At 39.2% G+C, this 25,255-nt stretch overlaps 1 protein-coding gene across 6 annotated transcripts in view; it reads right to left on the reverse strand.

Annotated features, from left to right (window-relative positions):
• The window catches only part of CDC14A (cell division cycle 14A), a 176,427-nt gene that overhangs the window by 56,169 nt on the left and 95,003 nt on the right, over positions 1-25,255 (reverse strand). For all 6 annotated transcript variants that reach the window (XM_061186274.1, XM_061186272.1, XM_061186273.1 and 3 more), the window contains 2 exons: positions 24,154-24,241; positions 17,365-17,595 (listed from right to left, as the gene is read on the reverse strand). In XM_061186274.1, coding sequence (XP_061042257.1) covers positions 17,365-17,595; positions 24,154-24,241 — 319 coding nt within the window. The remainder of the gene's footprint in view (positions 1-17,364; positions 17,596-24,153; positions 24,242-25,255) is intronic.

The following is a 25,255-nucleotide window of genomic DNA, read 5'->3' on the forward strand; positions in this document are numbered from 1 at the left end:
ACGATATATATATTTTTTTCCCTTTTTCTCTTTTTGTGAGTGTGTATGTGTATGCTTCTGTCTGTGATATTGTCTGTATAGCTTTGTTTTTACCATTTGTCCTGGGTTCTCTCTGTCCGTTTTTTTGTTTTGTTTTTTGTTTTTTAGTATAGTTTTTAGCACTTGTTATCATTGGTGGATTAGTTTTTTGGTTTGGTTGCTCTCTTCTTTCTTTTTCTACGTTTTTATTACTTAAAAAATTTTTTTTAATAATTATTTTTTGTTTTAATAACTTTATTTCATTTTATCTTCTTCTTTCTTTCTTTCTTATTTTTCCCCCTTTTATTCTGAGCCGTGTGGATGACAGGCTATTGGTGCTCCAGCCAGACGTCAGAGCTGTGCCTCTGAGGTGGGAGAGCCAAGTTCAGGACACTGGTCCACAGGAGACCTCCCAGCTCCACATAATATCAAATAGCAAAAATCTCCCAAAGATCTCCTTCTCAACACCAAGACCGAGCTCCACTCAACGACCAGCAAGCTACAGTGCTGGACACCCTATGCCAAACAACTAGCAAGACAGGAACACAGCCCCATCCATTAACAGAGAGGCTGCCTAAAATCATAATAAGGCCACAGACACCCCAAAACACACCACCAGACCTGGACCTGCCCACCAGAAAGACAAGATCCAACCTCATCCACCAGAACACAGGCACTAGTCCCCTCCACCAGGAAGCCTGAACAACCCACTGAACAACCTTAGCCACTGGGGACAGACACCAAAAACAATGGGCAATATGAACCTGCAGCCTGTGAAAAGGAGACCCCAAACACAGTAAGTTAAGCAAACTGAGAAGACAGAGAAACACACAGCAGATGAAGGAGCAAGGTAAAAACCCATCAGACCTAAAAAATGAAGAGGAAATAGGCAGTCTACCTGAAAAAGAATTCAGAATAATGATAGTAAAGATGATCCAAATCTTGGAAATAGAATGGAGAAAATAAAAGAAACGTTTAACAAGGACCTAGAAGAACTAAAAAGCAAACAAACAGTGATGAACAACACAATAAATGAAATTTAAAATTCTCCACAAGGGATCAATAGCAGAATAACTGAGGCAGAAGAACGGATAAGTGACCTGGAAGATAAAATAGTGGAAATAACTACTGCAGACCAGAATAAAGAAAAAAGAATGAAAACAATTGAGGACAGTCTCAGAGACCTCTGGGACAACATTAAATGCACCAACATTCTAATTATATGGGTCTGAGAAGAAGAAGAGAAAAAGAAAGGGACTGAGAAAATAGTTGAAGAGATTATAGTTGAAAATTTCCCTAATATGGGAAAGGAAATAGTTAATCAAGTGCAGGAAGCATAGAGAGTCCCACGCAGGATAAATCCAAGGAGAAACACGCCAAGACACATATTAATGAAACTATCAAAAATTAAATACAAAGAAAAATTATTAAAAGCAGCAAGGGAAAAACAACAAATAACACACAAGGGAATCCCCATAAGGTTAACAGCTGATCTTTCAGCAGAAACTCTGCAAGCCAGAAGGGAGTGGTAGGACATATTAAAAGTGATGAAGGAGAAAAACGTACAACCAAGGTTACTCTACCCAGCAAGGATCTCATTCAGATTTGACAGAGAAATTAAAACCTTTACAGACAAGCAAAAATTAAGAGAATTCAGCACCACCAAACCAGCTTTATAACAAATGCTAAAGGAACTTCTCTAGGCAGCAAACACAAGAGAAGGAAAAGAACTACAATAACAGACCCAAAAGAATTAAGAAAATTGTAATAGGAATGTACATATCGATAATTACCTTAAATGTAAATGGATTAAATGCTCCAACCAGAAGACATACACTGGCTGAATGGATACAAAAACAAGACCCATATATATGCTGTCTACAAGAGACCCACTTCAGACCTAGGGACACATACAGACTGAATGTGAGGGGCTGGAAAAAGATATTCCATGCAAATGGAAATCAAAAGAAAGCTGGAGTAGCAATTCTCATATCAGACAAAATAGACTTTAAAACAAAGACTATTACAAGAGACAAAGCAGGACATTACATAATGATCAAGGGATCAATCCAAGAAGATATAACAATTGTAAATATTTATGCACCCAACATAGGAGCACCTCAATACATAAGGCATATACTAACAGCCATAAAAGGGAAAATTGACAGTAACACAATCATAGTAGGGGACTTTAACACCCCACTTTCACCAATGGACAGATCATCCAAAATGAAAATAAATAAGGAAACACAAGTTTTAAATGATATATTAAACAAGATTGACTTAATTGATATTTATAGGACATTCCATCCAAAAACAACAGAATACACTTTCTTCTCAAGTGCTCATGGAACATTCTCCAGGATAGATCATATCTTGGGTCACAAATCAAGCCTTGGTAAATTTAAGAAAATTGAAATCGTATCAAGTATCTTTTCTGACCACACCCTATGAGACTAGATATCAATTACAGGAAAAATTCTGTAAAAAACACAAACACATGGAGGCTAAACAATACACTACTTAATAACCAAGAGATCACTGAAGAAATCAAAGAGGAAATCAAAAAATACCTAGAAACAAATGACAATGAAAACATGACGACCCAAAACCTACGGGATGCAGCAAAAGCAGTTCTAAGAGGGAAGTTTATAGCAATACAATCCTACCTTAAGAAACAAGAAACATCTCAAATAAACAACCTAACCTTACACCTAAAGCAATTAGAGAAAGAAGAACAAAAAAAAACCCAAAGTTAGCAGAAGGAAAGAAATCATAAAGATCAAATCAGAAATAAATGAAAAAGAAAGGAAGGAAACGATAGCAAAGATCAATAAAACTAAAAGCTGGTTCTTTGAGAAGATAAACAAAATTGAAAAACCATTAGCTAGACTCATCAAGAAAAAAAGGGAGACTCAAATCAATAGAATTAGAAATAAAAAAGAAGTAACAAGTGACACTGCAGAAATACAAAGGATCATGAGAGATTAGTATAAGCAGCTATATGCCAATAAAATGGACAACCTGGAAGAAATGAAAAAATTCTTAGAAATGCACAATCTTCCGAGATTGAACCAGGAAGAAATAGAAAATATGAACAGACCAATCAGAAGCACTGAAATTCAAACTGTGATTAAAAATCTTCCAACAAACAAAAGCCCAGGACCAGATGGCTTCACAGGTGAAATCTATCAAACATTTAGAGAAGAGCTAACACCTTTCCTTCTCAAACTATTCCAAAATATAGCAGAGGGAGGAACACTCCCAAACTCACTCTATGAGGCCACCATCACCCTGATACCAAAACCAGAAAAAGATGTCACAAAGAAAGAAAACTACAGGCCAATATCATTGATGAACAAAGATGCAAAAATCCTCAACAAAATACTAGCAAAGAGAACCCAGCAGCACATTAAAAGGCTCATACACCATGATCAAGTGGGGTTTATCCCAGGAATGCAAGGATTCTTCACTATATGCAAATCAATAATGTGATACACCATATTAACAAACTGAAGGAGAATGACCATATGATCATCTCAATAGATGCAGAGAAAGCTTTCGACAAAATTCAACACTCATTTATGATAAAAACCCTCCAGAAAATAGGCATAGAGGGAACTTTCCTCAACATAATAAAGGCCATATATGACAAACCCACAGCCAACATCATCCTCAATGGTGAAAAACTGGAACCATTTCCACTAAGATCAGGAACAAGACAAGGTTGCCCACTCTCACCACTATTATTCAACATAGTTTTGGAAGTTTTAGCCACAGCAATCAGAGAAGAAAAAGAAATCAAAGGAATCCAAATCGGAAAAGAAGAAGTAAAGCTGTCACTGTTTGCAGATGACATGATACTATACATAGAGAATCCTAAAGGTGCTACGAGAAAACTACTAGAGCTAATCAATGAATTTGGTAAAGTAGCAGGATATAAAATTAATGCACAGAAATCTCTTGCATTCCTATATACTAATGATGAAAAATCTGAAAGTGAAATTAAGAAAACACTCCCATTTACCATTGCAACAAAAAGAATATCTAGGAATAAACCTACCTAAGGAGACAAAAGACCTGTATGCAGAAAATTATAAGACACTGATGAAAGAAATTAAAGATGATACAAACAGATGGACAGATATACCATGTTCTTGGAGTGGAAGAATCAACAATGTGAAAATGACTATACTACCCAAAGCAATCTACAGATTCAATGCAATCCTTATCAAACTACCAATGACATTTTTCACAGAACTAGAACAAAAAATTTCACAATTTGTATGGAAACACAAAAGACCCCGAATAGCCAAAGCAATCCTGAGAAAGAAAAACGGAGCTGGAGGAATCAGGCTCCCTGACTTCAGACTATACTACAAAGCTACAGTAATCAAGACAGTATGGTACTGGCACCAAAACAGAAATATAAGTCAATGGAATGGGATCGAAAGCCCAGAGATAAACCCACGCACATATGGTCACCTTATCTTTGATAAAGGAGGCAAGCATATACAGTGGAGAAAAGACAGCCTCTTCAATAAGTGGTGCTGGGAAAACTAGACAGTTACATGTAAAAGAATGAAATTAGAACACTCCCTAACACCATACACAAAAATAAACTCCAAATGGATTAAAGACTTAAATGTAAGGCCAGACACTATCAAACTCTGAGAGGAAAACATACGCAGAACGCTCTAAGACATAAATCACAGAAGGATACTTTTTGACCTACCTCCTAGAGAAATGGAAATAAAAACAAAAATAAACAAATGGGACCTAATGAAACTTAAAACTTTTGCACAGCAAAGGAAACCATAAACAAGACGAAAAGACAACCCTCAGAATGGGTGAAAATGTTTGCAAATAAAGCAACTGACAAAAGACTAACCTCCAAAATTTACAAGCAGCTCACGCAGCTCAATATCAAAAAAACAAACAACCCAATCCAAAAATGGGCAGAAGACCTAAACAGACATTTCTCCAAAGGAGATATACAGATTGCCAACAAACACATGAAAGAATGCTCAACATCATTAATCATTAGAGAAATGCACATCAAAACTACAATGAGATATCATGTCACACCAGTCAGAATGGCCATCATCAAAAAATCTGCAAACAATAAATGCTGGAGAGGGTGTGGGGAAAAGGGAACCCTCTTGCACTGTTGGTGGGAATGTAAATTGATACAGCCACTATAGAGAACAGTATGGACGTTCCCTAAAAAACTAAAAATAGAACTACCATATGACCCAGCAATCCCACTACTGGGCATATACCCTAAGAAAACCATAATTCAAAAACAATCATGTACCAAAATGTTCACTGCAGCTCTCTTTACAATAGCCAGGACATGGAAGCAACCTAAGTGTCCATCGACAGATGAATGGATAAAGAAGATGTGGCACATATATGCAATGGAATATTACTCAGCCATAAAAAGAAACAACACTGAGTTATTTATAGTGAGGTGGATGGACCTAGAGTCTGTCATACAGAGTGAAGTAAGTCAGAAAGAGAAAAACAAATACTGTATGCTAACACACATATATGGAATATTAAAAAAAAAGAAAAGTTCTGAAGAACCTAGGCACAAGATGGGAATAAAGACACAGACCTACTAGAGAATGGATTTGAGGATACAGGGAGGGGGAAGGGTAAGCTGGGACAAAGTGAGAGAGTGGCATGGACATATATACAGTACCAAACGTAAAATAGATAGCTAGTGGGAAGCAGCCGTATAGCACAGAGAGATCAGCTCGGTGCTTTGTGACCACCTAGATGGGTGGGATAGGGAGGGTGGGAGGGAGGGAGACGCAAGAGGGAAGAGATATGGGAACATATGTATATGCATAACTGATTCACTTTGTTAAAAAGCAGAAACTAGGGGCTTCCCTGGTGGCGCAGTGGTTGAGAATCTGCCTGCCAATGCAGGTGACACGGGTTCGAGCCCTGGTCTGGGAAGATCCCACATGCTGCGGAGCAACTAGGCCCGTGAGCCACAATTACTGAGCCTGCACGTCTGGAGCCTGTGCTCCGCAACAAGAGAGGCCCCGATAGTGAGAGGCCCGTGCACCGCGATGAAGAGTGGCCCCTGCTTGCCGCAACTAGGGAAAGCCCACGCACAGAAACGAAGACCCAACACAGCCATAAATAAATAAATAAATAAATAAATAAATTTTTTTTAAAAAAAGCAGAAACTAACACACCATTGTAAAGCAATTAAACTCCAATAAAGATGTTAGAAAAAAAAAAAAAAAGAATGCTGTTCTCTCTTACCCTGTTCATTGAACCAAATTCTCCCAAAACGTAAATTAAGGAAGATGTGCTTGAAATTTTCATTAATAGGTTTATAGCTTTAATATGTTAATAAATCACACAGTTTTTTTCACTTAAAAAAACAAAAAGAATATACTTAAGGTGAGGAAAGAGAAAAACGTACAATCAAGATTACTCTACCCAGCAAGGATCTCATTCAGATTCGATGGAGAAGTCAAAAGCTATTCAGACAAGCAAAAGCTAAGAGAAATCAGCAACACCAAACCAGCTTTACAACAAATGCTAAAGAAACTTCTCTAGGCAGGAAACACAAGAGAAGAAAAAGACCCACAAAAACAAACCCAAAACAATTAAGAAAATGGTAATAGGAACATACATATCAATAATAACCTTGAATGTAAATGGATTAAATGCCCCAACCAAAAGACACAGACTGGCTTAATGGATACAAAAACAAGACACATATATATGCTGTCTACAAGAGACCCACTTCAGACCTAGGGACACATACAGACTGAAAGTGAAGGGATAAAAAAAGATATTCCATGCAAATGGAAATCAAAAGAAAGCTGGAGTAGCAATACTTGTATCAGATAAAATAGACTTTAAAATAAAGACTGTTACAAGAGATAAGGAGGGACACCGCATAATGATCAAAGGATCAATCCAAGAAGAAGATATAACAATTATAAATGTTTATGCACCCAACATAGGAGCACCTCAATACATAAGGCAAATGCTAACAACCATGAAAGGAGAAATCAACACTAACACAATAATAGTAGGGGACTTAAACACCCCACTTAAACCAATGGACAGATCATCCAGACAGAAAATAAATAAGGAAACACAAGCTTTAAATTACACAATAAACCAGATAGATTTAATTGATATTTATAGAACATTCCACCCAAAAGTGGCAGAATACACTTTCTTCTCAAGTGCATGCAGAACATTCTCCAGGATAGATAACATCTTGGGTCACAAATCAAGCCTCAGAAAATTTAAGAAAACTGAAATCATATCAAGCATCTTTTCTGACCACAACACTATGAGATTGGAAATCAACTGCAGGAAAAAAACTGTAAAAAACACAAATACATGGAGGCTAAACAGTGCACTACTAAATAACCAAGAGATCACTAAAGAAATCAAAGAAGAAATTTTAAAATACGTAGAAACGAATGACAACAAAACACAACGACACAAAACCTATAGGACGCAGCAAACGCAGTTCTAAGAGGGAAGTTTATAGCAATTCAATCTCACCTCGAGAAACAAGAAAAATCTCAAATAAACAATCAAACCCTACACTTAAAACCACTGGAGAAAGAAGAACAAAGAAAACCCGAAGTCAGTGGAAGGAAAGAAATCATAAAGATCAGAGCAGAAGTAAATCAAATAGAAATGAAGAAAACAATAACAAAGATCAATAAAACGAAAAGCTGGTTCCTTTTGATAAGAATTGATAAACCCTTAGCCAGACTCATCAAGAAAAAAAGGGAGAAGACTCAAATCAATAGAATTGGAAATGAAAAAGGAGAAATCACAACAGACACTGCAGAAATACAAAGGATTATAAGAGACTACTACAAACAACTATATGCCAATAAAATGGACAACTATGAAGAAATGGACAAATTCTTGGAAAGGTACAATTTTCCAAGACTGAACCAGGAAGAATTAGAAAATATAAACAGACCTATCACAAATAATCAAATTGAAACTGTAATTAAAAATCTTCCAACAAACAGAAGTCCAGGACCAGATGGCTTCACAGGTGAATTCTATCAAACATTTAGAGAAGAGCTAACACTGATCCTTCTCAAACGCTTCCAAAAAATTGCAGAGGGAGAAACACTCCCAAATTCATTCTACAAAGCCACCATCACCCTGATACCAAAACCAGAAAAAGATATCACAAAAAAAGAAAATTGTAGACCAATATCACTGATGAACATAGATGCAAAAATCCTGAACAAAATACTAGCAAACAGAAACCAACAGCACATTAAAAAGATCATACACCATGATCAAGTGGGATTTATCCCAGGGATGCAAGGATTCTTCAATATATGCAAATCAATCAATGTGATACACCACATTAACAAATTAAGGAATAAAAACCATATGATCATCTCAATAGATGCAGAGAAAGCTTTCAACAAAATTCAACACTCACTTATGATAAAAACCTTCCAGAAAATAGGCATAGAGGGAACTTTCCTCAACATAATAAAGGCCATATATGACAAACCCACAGCAAGCATCATACTCAATGGTGAAAAACTGAAAGCATTTCCACTAAGATCAGGAACAAGGCAAGGATGTCCACTCTCGCCACTCTTATTCAACATAGTTTTGGAAGTCCTAGCCACAGCAATCATAGAAGAAAAAGACATAAAAGGAATACAAACTGGAAAAGAAGAAGTAAAACTGTCACTGTTTGCAGATGAAATGATACTATACATAGAAAAACCTAAAGATGCCACCAGGAAACTACTGGAACTAATCAATGCATTTGGTAAGGTTTCAGGATAAAAAAATTAATGCACAGAAATCTCTGGCATTCCTATACACCAACAATGAAAAATCAGAAAAAGAAATTAAGGAAACACTCCCATTTACCATTGCAACAAAAAGAATAAAATACCTAGGAATAAACCTGCCTAAGGAGGCAAAAGACTTGTACTCAGAAAACTATAAAACACTGATGAAAGAAATCAAAGATGACATAAACAGATGGAGAAATATACCATGTTCTTGGATTGGAAGAATCAATATTGTGAAAATGACTATACTACCCAAAGCAATCTACAAATTCAGTGCGATCCCTAGCAAACTACCAATGGCATTCTTCACAGAATTAGAACAAAAAATTTTACAATTCGTATGGAAACACAAAAGACCCCAAAGAGCCAAAGCAATCTTGAGAAAGAAAAACAGAGTTGGAGGAATCAGGCTCCCTGATTTCAGACTATACTACAAAGCTACAGTAATGAAGACAGTATGGTACTGGCACAAAAACAGAAATATAGATCAATGGTACAGGATAGAATGCCCAGAGGTAAACCCACGCACATATGGGCACCTAATTTATGACAAAGGAGGCAAGAACATACAATGGAGAAAAGACATCCTCTTCAATAAGTTGTGCTGGGAAAACTGGACAGCTACATGTAAAAGAATGAAATTAGAACACTCCCTAACATCATACACAAAAATAAACTCCAAATGGATTAAAGACTTAAATGTAAGACCAGACACTATAAAACTCTTAGAGGAGAACATAGGAAAAACACTCTTTGACATAAACCACAGGAAGATCTTTTTTGACCCACCTCCCAGAGTAACGGAAATAAAAACAAAAATAAACAAATGGGACTTAATTAAACTTAAAAGCTTTTGCACAACAAAGGAAACCATAAGCAAGACAAAAAGACAACCCCCAGAATGGGACATAATATTTGCAAATGAAACAACAAACAAAGGATTAATCTCCAAAATATACAAACAGCTCATGGAGCTCATTATCAAAGAAACAAACAATCCAGTTAAAAAATGGGCAGACAACCTAAACAGACATTTCACCAAGGAAGATAAACAGATGGCCAAGAGGCACATGAAAAGATGCTCAACATCACTAATTATTAGAGAAATGCAAATCAAAACTACAATGAGGTATCACCTCACGCCAGTCAGAATGGCCATTATATAAAAATCTAGAAACAATAAATTCTGGAAAGGGTGTGGTGAAAAGGGAACCCTCCTGCACTGTTGGTGGGAATGTAAATTGATACAACCACTATGGAAAACAGTATGGAGGTTCCTTAAAAAACTAAAAATAGAACTACCATATGACCCAGCAATCCCACTACTGGGCATATACCCTGAGAAAACCATAATTCAGAAAGAGTCATGTACCAAAATATTCATTGCAGCTCTGTTTACAATAGCCAGGACATGGAAGCAACCTAGGTGTCCATCATCGGATGAATGGATAAAGAAGATGTGGCACATATATACAATGGAATATTACTCAGCCATAAAAAGAAATGAAATGGAGGTGTTTGTAATGAGGTGGATGGAGTTAGAGTCTGTCATACAGAGTGAAGTAAGTCAGAAAGAGAAAAACAAATACAGTATGCTAACACATATATATGGAATCTAAGGGAAAAAAAAAAAAAAAAAAAAAAAAGAGGTCATGAAGAACCTAGTGGCAAGATGGGAATAAAGACACAGACCTACTAGAGAATGGACTTGAGGATATGGGGAGGGGGAGGGGTGAGATGTGACAGGGTGAGAGAGTGTCATGGACATATATACACTACCAAATGTAAAATAGATAACTAGTGGGAAGCAGCCGCATAGCACAGGGAGATCAGCTCGGTGCTTTGTGACCACCTAGAGGGGTGGGATAGGGAGGGTGGGAGGGAGGGAGATGCAAGAGGGAAGAGATATGGCAACATATGTATATGTGTAACTGATTCACTTTGTTGTAAAGCAGAAGCTAGCACACCATTGTAAAGCAATTATACTTCAATAAAGATGTTTAAAAAAAAAAAAAGAGACATGTACCACAATGTTCATTGCAGCACTATTTACAATAGCCAGGACATGGAAGCAACCTAAGTGTCCATCGACAGATGAATGGATAAAGAAGATGTGGCATATATATACAATGGACTATTTCTCAGCTGTAAAAAAAAACGAAATTGAGTTATTTGCAGTGAGGTGGATGGACCTAGAGTCTGTCATACAGAGTGAAGTAAGTCAGAAAGAGAAAAACAAATACCGTATGCTAACGCATATATATGGAATCTAAAAAAAAAAAAAATGGTTATGACTAACCTAGGGGCAGGATAGGAATAAAGACGCAGACGTAGAGAATGGAATTGAGGACACGGGGAGGGGGAAGGGTAAGCTGGGACGAAGTGAGAGAGTGGCATGGACATATATACACTACCAAATGTAAAACAGATAGCTAGTGGGAAGCAGCCACATAGCACAGGGAGATCAGCTCGGTGCTTTGTGACCACCTAGAGGGGTGGGATAGGGAGGGTGGGAGGGAGACGCAAGAGGGAGGGGATATGGGGACATGTGTATGCATATGGCTGATTCACTTTGTTGTACAACAGAAACTAACACAGTATTGTGAAGCAATTATACTGCAATAAAGATCTATTTTTAAAAAGTGATAGGATTTTACATTTTAGACAATTTTTTTTAATCTACACTGGCTTCCTCCTTTCCCAAAATATTCAAAAATTTGATCAAGCTGTAGGGTCTTCAAATATGGTGATTGTTGTTCACACACCAGAACTGAAGCCCAAAGATACTAACCAGTTCACTCACATTAACATAACAAGTGAATATGGAATTCAGGACTAAAATCCCCAGGGGTCCTGTGATTGTCCCAGAGTTCTTTACACTCTCGGCTCATCCATTCAGTCACTCCATTCTACAAATACTAAGACCGGCTGAGCATGCGGCGCTGTGACAGACGCTGGGGCCAGAAACATGAAGACAAGCAGGATGCCTGCCCTCATGAGATATACAGTACTGAGCCACTAATGCTTATTTACAAGCATTTTCTAAATCTTTCCATATCTGGCTTCTTGGAATTAAATGCGGTACTATAAACTTTTATTTGTTAAGTACCACCCATGAGCAAGGCACCGTGCTGAGTTATTTTTCCACTACTTAATCTCTTCCTATCGTATACTCTTTTTCTTATAGAATGACAAAGTGGCTCTTTGTTTTTAATCCTTTGATTCAGCTAGTCCAATGTTTATTTGCTGTCTACAAGCTACCCAGGACAGGGCTTTGCTCAGAGGATAAGGAGATAAGCAAGTAGAGGATATAATTTTGACCACGATATGTTATCAAAGAAGTTGTAGACACAAGAATATTAACCAAGAAGCAAAGAAATTAGGTTTAAACTGAAACTGGGCTCTCAAAGAAAGGGACTGTGTGAGTTGTGACACACAAAGAATGTGTCATTGATGACAAGGACTTCAACAGACTCTAAAGAATAGGAAGGTTGCGGAACATTTTCAGCAAAGGGTCCAGTGATGGAAAGCCTGGCTGGTCTGGAGAATGTGTCAGTGTGTGCTGAGTGGAAAATAAGGGCAGATGGGTGTGGAGGAGCCAGATTAAAGGGCACCTCTGATTTAAGTGGAGGAACCTGTACTTAGGGGAAGTAGGTTATCAATTGTGGGCCAAAGACACCAAAGACTGCTGAGTTATTTGGGAATCCCCAAATCCAGATGCAAAGTTCTCTGAGCACTGATTAGGGCACATCTCCTGCATATATGTGTTATTACTCCTCAAACATGCAGATGAGCCTCTGATGAACAAAATTCAACTCATTTAAAAAGTATTATGAAATTCATGATATTATCAACAACTAATAAACATACAATTGGTATCATGCAAAAATCTGATTTTGCCTTTAATCAATCTAAAGGGCAAAATAAAGTTGTCATGTAATTGGGGGCAAAGAATGTGACATGATAAAAGCAGCTGGATGAGGCAGCAGCATACCTCTGGATAGGAAAGGACAGAGACGGGAGCCAGAGAGAGGAGCTGGAAGGCCGGGGCAGGAGCAAGGCTGGCTGACAGGCATGGATGGGGGAGACAGTGGTAATAACGAAGAGCTGAATTAGAAAGACATTTTGATTGGGTCACAGAGAAAGCTAAAGGAAACGGATATTTCTAGCCTGGAAAATTGGTACAATGTCATCCATGAAAACATTTAGTTAGAAAAGGACATAGGAAAATGTTGGTGGCTTCGTTTTTTATATGTTTCGGAATCTCCCCCCTCCCTCAAAAGGAGGGGGCCTTTTGTCAGCTTTTTCTAGTCAAATAATAAAGAGACTCTTCTCTAATTTCCTCAGTACTTGGAAATGCACAACTTTTCAGCAAATCTAAGATGTCATGTCATCTAATGGTGTAACACACACCATTATTTAAGTTCCACTAAGAAAAAATTAAACTATGGTATGCGATCAATTTTAAGATCCATCCTAGTTTCATAAATGTGAAAATTTTAAAAACGCATGTCTCTAAGTCAGTGTTTCTCAACCTTTTCTTCATTATTGTCCTCCCCCCCAACCAAGAGCCTCTCTAGGCATTTTTTTCCTAACTGTCCCCCATGAAATTTTACTGTCACAGACAGACCACATATTTCTTTATGTGCTGTGTATAAATCTGCACTTTATACAGAAAAAGAAAATGTTTTTTACCACCCAAAAACAATTTTTCCCCCCTTGAGGGCAGTATCACCTGAGGTTGAGAATACATATCAAAAATGTAAATGAAATTACAATCAAGCTCATGTTTATGGGTGCCTGGCATTCCTTTCCCATTCACTCTTCCTTTTTAAAAATTATATTTACACTATTTTATTAGATGAGGGGTGTGTGTGTGTGTGTGTGTGTGTGTGTGTCCTGCTTTCATCTGAAGTACATTTTACCCCAGATAAAACACCGACATTCTTTAGAAAAGAGTGAAGCTTAATCATGGTCTCAGTAGGACTCTCTTCCTTTAATTTGAGTTATTTGCCTTCATGTTTGTGCCCAGAGCAAATATTTTCTGTTTCTGCAGAGTTGTTAAGTCCTCAGACATCTGACAAGACTACAGGTAATCATGTTGATACAACACAGCTGGACAGCCTGACGCAGGAAGCCCAGTTGGTTTCCAGTGTCCTCCTTCAAGTCACCAATTTGGGTCTCTGTCTGGGGAGAAAATGGCCTTCTCTACGGAGACAACACTATCTCTCCCTGAACCCCTCCCTGTGCAGAAGGCTGCCCGTTCCCTTGGTTGGGCTCCTCACACACACACTCACAACCAAGAAAAAAAGGTGGTGCAGAAATTTTTCAACTTTCTCTAAAACTAAAGTTGCTTCCCCCTTTTAAAAAGAGTCTATAATTTAGATCTATAAAAAGAACCTACTTAGCACTCAATAGTTAGGAGCTCTTACCACAATTCAACAGAATAGGAACAGTTCACTAAGTTTCTATAAAAACTTTAACAAATTTTTTAAAGCATTCATAATTAAAGGGCTCCCTGGCACAGCAAGAGAAGACTTTGAAACGTCTTCTATTTATACCAAGTTAAGCACTGATTGCCTTATAGTTCCAGGCGTTTTCTGAAACTCCTACAGAACATCAAACATCACATACTGGAACATCACAATGTTGTCGTTGTTTAATGATTATTTGTGCTAGAAAATTTCACGAAATCATAGCCATTCCTTTTATCAACCAGAAGGCAAACTGCAGATATTGAATCATTGTAAGATTTCACACATTCCCAGAAAATTAGTTTCCAATTTGTCTCTATTTTTAGCACTTTACGTTGAGGCATGAAATAGTCATTTTTTCAGCAGCTACCAAAGTTCATTTGACATTGGATAAGGGTCTCTCTCCCTCCTCCTTATAGTTCAATTAAAATGCTCTGTGCTGCTTTAATTCCCAGGAAACTAAACTGACTTAATTAGGGCAGATGTCGAAATAATTAACAGGCCTATAGTAGCTAAGCATGCTATTTAAAGCAATACAGCTGTAATTAAATCAAAAGTGTAATCCTTATGAAAGAATCCTACATGTGTGTACAAGTGGAAGCAAATGAAATAACACTCTCAAAAAGATGTCACCACCTGTAAATGTGACCTTCCTATAAAAGAACTGACTTCGATGCTAAAGGTTCTGATTAAAATATAAAAACCTCTGCAACATAAAATATATGTATTTCTTAACATATTCTTTACAAGGTCAACATTCACAGGTCAAGGATATAATAAAGAGAATACCTGTAACAAGAATGTTTAACACCAGAGCGGTTCATTTTCCCAATGTTTGTTAGGTGAGGAATAATATCAAGAGAGATGCTGAGTTTCAAGGAAAGCTTTGCATTTCTCCTCCCCTGAATTTGTCAATCCAAGACAATGACAGGCAGAGAAACTATATGCCTTGGTAACCATAAAACTAACTGATTAGGAAATAAGGCCAAATTAATCCCAGGAAAAATACTGATTTTTATGACACAAAAATAAGCTTTGAAACAGAGCATATGAATAGCTCCTACTAAACGTTAGCCGCTGCCATATTCCCATTAGCTTTCAAGTTCCACTGATAGCTGAAATACAATGGTCTCTTGGTATGCGCGAGGGATTGGTTCCGGGACCCCAGCGGATTCCAAAATCCGGGGATGCTCAAGTCCCTTATAGTCACTTTGGCGGATGCGGAACCCCCGGATACCACGGAGGGCCGACTGCGTGTGAAATGCAGGCTTTTCCTTGGGTCTGGGCAATCTTTAACAAAATGGGATGGAGAGGCAAAGCCAGGGCGCATATGGATCACTCAAGGGCAAGCCAGAGCACCGCCACCCCACAGTGACCTGGGCAGAACCGAAAGCAGCAGTCCTTCCTAACAGACCCACGCCCCCCGCACCCCGGAGACAGGAAGTCCAGCAAGTCGGGGGCCCCGTCCTGCTGAGAAACGCGGAGGGGCGGGAGGGGGCTCTGTCAACGTGGACGAAGCTTGACTGAGGAGCCCTCCGCTGAACCAGGGGCCACGTGCAGCTCGTTTCCCTCGCCGGGGCTCCCGCAAAATGCAGCTTCCAGTTACTGCTCACATGTTCAGCAAAGTACCTCCACCTACTCAAATCTTAAACATAGAAACAAGGGGCTACAAAATGGTATTTTAATTTCTGTTAGAACCAAAGCCATCTCGTCTGAGTAAGTCAGTTACAGCAGCACTAGGCACATGAAAAGAACAGTACAATCCCTAACACCTACCAGGCAATTAGCATAAAACGCGACAGAAACCGGTTCTCAGACTCAACACCGGAGAACAGCACCACCCAGTGGCGGTATGAAAAGCTGCATGTGAGGAACTAGAGGCTCCACCCCTGGTGGCCAAAGTGATTTCTCCTCACTGAAACGAAAGACCCCAGTAAAATACCTTCCACCGTGCTGGAAAATCTACAATGCGAGGCTCCTCAGAGTCTATAACAACTAGGCTTAGAGCAAATGGTATTTCATATTTTCTGAGTAGCTGACGCAAGGTTGCCAGGTAAAATACAGAATGTATGTTTGGTGCACTATTTGAGACATGCTAAAAAAGTACTCACTGTTTATCTAAAATTCAAATTTAACTGGGCATCTTGTATTTTTATTTGCTAAATCTGGCGACTCCTGTTCCAAAGTACGCACTCCTGGAGACCACAGATGCATTTACATAAGTCTTTCAGTCTTTCAAAGAGGCAGTAACAGACCTGTGGCAAGGAAGCTAGCGATGAGCCAGCCGGGTATGCTGCCGCCCCTAGGGTTAGGGTCAGGGTTAAGGTTAGGTATGCTGCCGCCCCCTAGGGTTAGGGTCAGGGTTAAGGTTAGGTATGCTGCCGCCCCCTAGGGTTAGGGTCAGGGTTAGGGTTAGGTATGCTGCCGCCCCTAGGGTTAGGGTCAGGGTTAGGGTTAGGTATGCTGCCGCCCCTAGGGTTAGGGTCAGGGTTAGGGTTAGGTATGCTGCCGCCCTCTTGCAATGGGCAGGTAAGACACTCTGCTCCACGATGCAAAAGGCTAATAGGAGAGAGGAAAGGGCGGGGGCGCGAAGTGGGGCTCCAGATAGCTGGGTCACGAAATGGGAGCATTAAATATCAGATGTGTGGAGGAGGATGGAGAAAGGATGGGCAATTATGGAAGAGAAGGAGAAAGAGGAACAAACAACCCTTGCCTCCTGACAACTGCGCCAGCCTACCGACCGTGCTGCTGCGATTTCCCCTCCTCGTGGCACCTGGTGTCAGCGATTGTGATTTGGGGAAGGTAAGGCCAGAACAACTGCCCTGTCCAGAAAGCCACACACCACCGACTGTCCACATCCAAGCGATCCTTTCTTTGGGAAGGGGTCATTTAAATGCATTTGTGTTCCAGTTTTCTCAAACTAAAAACAACTCATCTGTTTCCTAAGCCGCTAACTGGTTTTGTTTCACATGTTTTGCTGTCTTTTGGCTCACCCCCTCTCAGAAACCCAGTGCCCACCGCGGCCTCCTCGCTCGCACCTTTGCAGTGAACCGCGATCGCCCCCTCCGTGTTCTCGCAGATATTCAGGAACCTTCGCACGATGTTGTCGCTGGGTGTGCTGCCATCGATGAAGAAGAGGTCATAGTGCTCGAAGCCGGCATCGGTGAAGCGCTTCGCCTCGTAAATCTTTTTGTTCAGCCTCACGATTGCAGTCACGTTATGCTTTTTGAAATAAGGAAAGTAGGCCTCGGGGGCGTGAAGAGGATAACCTAAAGGAAAGCAGGGGCTGTAAGCAAAAGGCACGCATTTCGTCTTTCGTAACCCAGGAACACGAAAACCCTTCACAATAAAGATGATCAATCTCAACAGAGCTTAGGAGGAAAGCGCATTTCAGGAGAGAGTAAGGTCGAAGCACGTTCCTAAAAGCAGCAGTCTGAAAAACTGAGAAAAACACCATAAGAGGAAAAAAAAAAAAACCCTTTTCTGAGTATTGGAAATAGCTCGTGAACGTTCAAAACCTCAAGCTTTAGGCTTCAAATCCTGGGAGCTCACTCCTCCCAAGCCAAAACAAAGGCATTCCTGAGGCCCTCAGATGCGTACAGTAGGCCTGGAAGGACTCTGTCCTTTTTACTCCTCTTGACAAATACTTTTGAACCGCAGCATTTTTGCCAGGTGTACAGTTTTAATCTACAATGCAGTTTCCCACAAGAGAGACTGATTATTAAGCACCTACCATGTACAAGTCACAACTGCATAAATTTCTTTTAATTCTCAAAACAACCTATTGAGATAAAAATAGTAAACCTCATGGAACAGTTAAGAAACTAAAGAGGTTGAGTGATCATTTTTGTAGACATTTTCTTTTGTGAGGAGGACAAGTGGTCGGGCTCTAACCCCCGTTCTACTGTGAGTGGGTCCAGCATCACGTGGAGCTGCAGTCAGCTGGGTTACAGACACATGACCTCGACTTGGCCAATCAACCAAGGTGACCCCTGGGGGCTTTGGCCACTGCAAGCCTTGCCTAGTGGCCCCAGGGTTTAAAAGGACTAATTTCTCAGCCCGTTGATTACCACATCTGTAACCCATTCAGGGCCTACCAGGTGAGGGGATCTCACTCAGAGCTCGTTAATGATGGTGGGCTCCAAGTGGGGCGGGCAGCAGCAGCCAGCAAAGTGAACCAGCAGTTTCTGCACTGTGGCTGTATTTCCTGCTGCCTCGAAGCTTGCCTAGGCTGGTCATTTCCTATTTTCTCTCAGTTGCAAGCCAACTCATATGCCGGGGCTGGGGTGTACATATAACATTTCCCAAGCTACCTTTCCCACTGGGCTCCTGTCCATCTGAAAAGTGCGAGGCACTAAAGCACTGCCGGAGCAACTGGAGGCCAGAGGAGGGAGAAGGGATGTCTTCTGTTTTCCTGCCAGCATGGCTTCAGCAGCAGAAGAGAGGAACTCCCAGCTTAGTTTGGCACTCCCGGCACCAGCCTGCAGCCCAGCCTCAGGGTCCCCACTCTTCAGGCGCCAAATGCAAGCACCAGCTCTTCGGAGCTCCCAGCACCTGCCAAGGTCCCAGGTCCTGCTAACCTCACGTTTTCCTTTCTGTCCCTCGTTGCCTTAAAGGCAATAACTATTTCTTCCTTAATATGCTGGTTTTTTCAGAGTTGCCCTTTTACTTTTTAGCCTTCTCTCTAACAAATTCCTTATATTGCATTCCCTCTGTTTGAAATAAAGTGGTTTCCATTCCTGCCTGGATCCTGCTGATACATGACCTCCCTTAGATCCTGTTCATTTTCTAAGCCTCATTTTCCAGCCTTCGCTTGGAGACTGTGAGCTCCCCAGCATAATTCCAATATCTGCTGCATGCAACCAAGAGCCCTAACTGGCACCCTTAGCCAAGGTCGCACAAGGGATGAAGGCAGAATTGGCACGCAGGCCTAACTAATCCACAGCCCAGATACATGATTTTCACAAGCCAGGCTGCTTTTGAGCAAACAGGTAAGACAGAGCTTACTTACAATCTTCTGTGTAGAAACAGTGACTTACACACATTTAGAGAAAACAGATCCTTTCCACTTGGAAAAAAATCAAATCTGTTTTCCTAGTTGGTTTGTTTGCTCAAATCATTTTCCAGCCTAAAGGGAAAAAGAACTGTGGTTGGCATAAGGAAACAAGAGCTTTTCTATCATGTAAGGAATGGGAAGGAGAGGGCTTAGGAACACATGGGATGGGACATGGTGTGACAGTCTGACAGGCGCTTCTAACCCTGGGTTCCTAGTGATCACTGGCACCTCTGTGATGGCACCTGTCATGAAGCACGCTAATGGTTCTTTTGGTGTCTGTCCCTTCCCTCCTCCACCAAGGCTGTAAGAACTTCTCTTTTCATATATGAATTCCCATCATGAGTAAATGGCATTACAGATAATATACCTAAATCTACTATCAAGAGAAACTGCGTATATCTTTTGAGAAAAGAACACTGAACAGTTATCCAAATATGGTAATAGGGCACTGAAATAATAACAGTAATGGTAATCATAGCACCTAACATTTATTGAGCGTTTACTAGGTGCCAGGCACTAAGCTAAGTGTTTCATGTATATCATCTCATTAAACCTTACAATTATCAGTCACTGATGCCTGGGAAAGTGAACTGGCCCATGCACACACTGCTGGGAAGAGACAGAGGCAGCATTTGAACCCTGACAGTCAGATTCTAGGGCCGGTGCTGGGGATGATTTAAGGTAAAATCCAACTCAATTCTATTTGTTAGATCTCCAAAAAAAGGGACATTACGTGAACATAAGGGGCTGCACTTCCTAGATTTGTGAGGAAGTTTCTTAAAAATCCTCAAAAGCGTTTCAAATGAGTTATAACCAACAATGACAATATCTTCTGACCTCTGAACAACTGCGTTTTCGATGTATTTGGATGCTTCTGACGGAGGACTGGTTTTAGCGATGTGCACGGAGCTGACCGAGCTTTCATCCGACCCTTACTCCATCTGGCCACTAGATGGTACCCTGGCATCAGTAAAGCACAGGCAGAGCCCTGGCGCTGACCAATTTCAAAGCAGAGAGAGATTGTAAAATTCATCTCTTCCCAGACTCTCATTTAAAGGAAACTGAAGAACAGCAGAGTCAAATGACTAGTCCACCCATTCATTGTTAAAAGTAAAAACTGCAAAATAGGCAGGCAAACATGGAAAGCAATAAAATATGTTTATCAGGTTCATTAATGATAAAAATGTAATCAGAATATCTGCTACCTAATAAGCACCTATTAATGTGCCCGATACTGTGCAAGGCACTCACTTCCTATAATATCCCTAATCTTCACCAAATGCCTGCAATCTGCATCCTATTTCCCCGTTTGATGATGAGAGAAGTTGAGGAACTCACGAAGCTCACACAGCCAGTTAGGGGCAGAGCCAGACTTCAACCAGCCCAGGCTCTTCACACCTAGCTTCTCTCATTAAATGAGCAGGCTGATGTTTCAAATTGTTTGGATTCCCTGTCTCGAGCTGTCTTTCTCTGTTCTTTCTTTCCTTTTTCTTTCTTTCTTTCTGAAGTAGAGATGAGGACATTGCCACCTAAGAGTTTGGGGGTTTTTTGGGAAAATTTGAAATCCAATTTGTTCTACTGCTATATTATTCATTTATCAAGTCAAGCTTGTTTAACCAAAAAAGGGGTAGGGCTCCTCTTGTCCCCCCCTGTCAAAACAATGTGAACAAAGATGGCTGAAAGGAACTCCTAGTTGGTCTCTGTTGACAACACACACTTAAGACTGCTATAATGCATTCTGCCAGACCCCAAGATTTTAGGGCTTCCTTTTGCTACATCCTAGCAACAGCTATTTCAGTGCTAACTCCTTAAAAATCTACCTTTTTCTACTAACAGACCCCTAAAATGACTTTCAGCCACCTCAGAAAATACAGGCGTTTCTCAACTAAAAAAAAAAAAAAAAAATTTCTTAAGTTCAATAAGAATTTACAGTTAAACCCCTTTACAAAAAAAATGACACTTCTAGTGAATATCAGATCTTAAAATGGGGATTCCAGTAAAATATCAGTATTTTACCAACAACAGCCTTAAATTAAATTATTCTAGACATAAAAACTGGAAGTATTAGGTAAGCAGCATTTTCACACCTTTTTTTCTCAATGTGAGAGGGCACAGTATATGCATAGAAAAAAAAGATATAGAGAGAACGATATCTTAACAGTGGTTATTTCTAGATTATATAATTACAGGTGACTTTTTATCTAGATTGCTTGAAGTTCTGTAGTGAACATGTTCTTTCTCTGTAGTAAAATAAAAAAGAACACAGAATTTGGAATCAAAGAGACCTGTGTTTGAATCCACACACTGCCACTTTCTGGCTGTGTCAACCTGGGCAAGTTAGGTTACCAAGTCTCCATCTTCTCTTCCACAAAATAACTACCACCTGTTCCAGGGGGTGTTTCTGATTATTAAGTAGATGGTGTGCACAAAAGGCTTAGTAGCACCACTCCCAGCATATAAGCAAATGGTGGATAATTATTTCCCTATATTGTAATATAGGGCCCAAAATAATTTTTTTAAGACTTTTGACAATTAAGAATTGACACACAAAATACTTCCTTTTATCTTGTGATTCTACTTCCAAGAATTTAGAAAAGAAACCAGGGCTGCAAAAAAAGATGTATGGACATGTATACCAACCACTGTAGTTTTTAAAAAGTGAAAAACTGAACAACTTAGATCTCATTCAAAATTTAAGTGATTGATTAGTAAAATTATGGCACAGTCATTGAATGCAGTCATGGAAAATTATAATGAAGATCTACATTTATTGCCATGGAAAGGAGTATGTGATATATTAAGTGAAAAAAAGCTGCTATAAGACAGTAATCATGTTATGACTCCATGCTGGTTAAAAAAAAAGGAATATTTTTATAAGTCTGTGTGTGTGTGTGTGTGTGTGTGTATTCTTTAAGAGAGAAAAAAAATATGTGCAAATAAAAAATACAGAGAAGCAGATGGAAAGAAAATTAAAATCCCCAATAATCCCACCACCAACTAGTAAACCTAGAAAACGTGGGTAGAATTATAGGTCACTTTAATGCTGTTTTTATGAGTTCATCTGCATTTTCTTCTTTTTAAAAAAAAAAATCATACGTTACCTCTATAAAAATATTTTAAATGGGTTTTTAAAATTACACCCCTCATCTTCTCTTTAAGAAAATTTCATTTAAAAAGTGAATCCTATATGGCAAAATTCTTTCAGTTTCACCAAATGAACACCCAACAACAAAGGCACTACTGAAACCATACACCTACTAAGGTTTTCTGGGTCTGAGTCAGATCATTTTGCACAGAAGGCTAAAGGGAGGTTTAATCAATCCTGTCTTGAAAGACCAACGGTGGAAAGCAGTTTCCTCAGGCATTTAACAAGTTATTCCTAAGAAACCAACATAACAGGTTAATCAATCAGTGTCTGGAGCGAACCGGATTCATGAGCAAATGTGTAAATGAGAAAATCTAATTATAGCTTCAGTACAGAGACATCCTATTTGTTAGGGTAACTCTGTAGACCTGGATTACCCATCCCCAGAGGGGATGATTCAATCCCCATGATTTAAGCAGAGTTCCCTGTGAGATATGTCATAGGTATAAAATGATAAGCACATGTGTGGAAACTCAAAAAAATTATCAAATCTAAATGCATGAATAACCATATACAATGAAACTAGATTTTAGAATAAATACTTATAATGAGGATGATGACGGTTATGAAAGAAGAATAAACCTATAAATCTAGACTAAGGGTTTCAAATTATGTTCCTCCAAGGACTAGTGTTCCAGCTCTAAGACTAGAGAGGGAGCAAAAAAGGAGCTATTATGTTCATGGGTGATATTTTTTTAATTTTATGTACTTCTCCCATAAACTATTCTTAAACCTTTGGTGCCTATCATTACTTGTCTTCTGGGAATGTGAGGTTAAAAAAAATAATTCAGTAAAAAATATATGTTAATGGGAAAACACACATAGCCTATCATGTTTCATTCAAGAGGCTTATTTTTTTGTCTTGCTTTTTTTTCCTGAATATGTATGCCCCTGGCTCTACATATACTGCAAGTAAGTAATTTAATTATTGTCAGCTAGAAAATTGTTCCTAGTTGCCACGATGGAACTAAACAGATCAGTGTAGTGGCAATGTTTAGGAGCCCCGCTCTTGGCTGGAGTATCACCAGTTCTGCATATTACTTTGTGAACCTGGGCAAATTTCCTACTCATATGCCTCAGTTTCCTCCTCTGTGAAATAGAGATAATAGTTCCTACACCTCATAGACTTGTGTGTGCACGAAATGAGATAATGCTGTGATTAGCTAGTAACTAGCACTTAATAAATGACACCTATTGTCACCATCATCGTCATTATTCAACATGGTGTTACCAAAGCATACCTTGAGGTGTAGCACGCCACCACCACCAAATAAATCTGAGAACCACTGATAGAATTCAGCAATCTGCTTATTGTTTTGACCAGTTGGTTTCTCAGATTCTTCTTTGATAATTGGGTCAAGGTAAAGTGAACACCCTATTTATGGCAACCTAAAAATTTGATAGTTTTAAAACAGTGATTATGGTTCCACTTACTAAACTCTAATATTTAACACACTAATTACTGTTCAATTAGTAATTGAACAATTGAAATACTGTTCAATTTTTTTAATTAATAAATATTCTTTGGAGAATATTACCAATAGAAAGGATTATCTGAGGAGATTAAGAACTCAAAGAAGATGAACTGAAATAAATTTTTGGAGGGTAAAGTAAATAAAAACCTACCATTTTCAATTTTGCTTTTTGGATGTGGTCCACTAAATGCTAAAAATTTTCCTGGAACAATCCAGTTGAAGTCACCATTTTCAACTCGCTGGGAGAATTTTGTGAGAAAAGAGAAGAAAAATATTTTATAATTCTTATACAATTTAGGAAACCCTTACAAATATAACTGTTTTTCACTCTATTAGTACTAGACTAGTTGGACATACATGAAGACAAAATAATATAGCTTAAAATAAAAACATGCATCTGATTCTCAAAATGGTTATGAATTCAATCCGCTTCGAAAAATTTTTATCTAGACTATAAGAAAAGTTTAGAAAACTTTATTCAAAGTGGAGGTACTTTGCTGAAAATAATTTTGTCTCTTGGCCACTCTGCAATGAAATGAAATGAAACTAACATTGCTTGCCCCAGCAAGAAATAATGGGGAATAAGAGAAGACAGAAAATATAAGCACTTTCCATGAACATGGTAAACATACTTTAAACAATGAAAAAAATCTATAAATATCAGGGTCATGATGAACACACCTCCATTTTTTGTTTGTTTTTACAGGTTTCTATCTGTTGTCGCTGCTGATTTTTAGACGGGGAAACAGAAGACAGGAGTGAGGGACGGAGGCTCATCAAACCCTCAGGGTGTACCACAAACTGGAGACTGCCACAGTCTCCTGCAGGAGCTGCAAACCAAACAGCTACAAGGGTCAGGCAAGAGACATAAATAAAGGCAAATGCTCCTCAGCTCTGGCCAATTGACCACAGGAAAGCTTGATTGAATATAGCTGATCTTCCAGTTGGATGTTCATGTAAAATCTCTCTATATTTGAAATGTTGACTGTTTTAAATTAAGTTTTTTAATACTAGGAAAGCAAATAAAACACATCTGTGGGCTGACTGATCACCAGCTGTCAGCCTCTGGTCCAAACACTCCAGGATCCTCAGAAAAGGCCTGAAGACCAGGCAACGGGCCAAGCATCCTCCCACTGCTCCATTACCTCCTTCATTTCCTTCCCTTCCTGGTGTGCCTCTGAACCCAGGGAACACTGGGGCAGGGCTGAGGGGACCCAAACTTTGCAGGCTATTGGGACACAGCTGTGCAATGC

This window comes from Eubalaena glacialis, chromosome 3 (assembly GCF_028564815.1).
Source record: "Eubalaena glacialis isolate mEubGla1 chromosome 3, mEubGla1.1.hap2.+ XY, whole genome shotgun sequence".
Lineage (NCBI taxonomy): Eukaryota > Metazoa > Chordata > Mammalia > Artiodactyla > Balaenidae > Eubalaena > Eubalaena glacialis.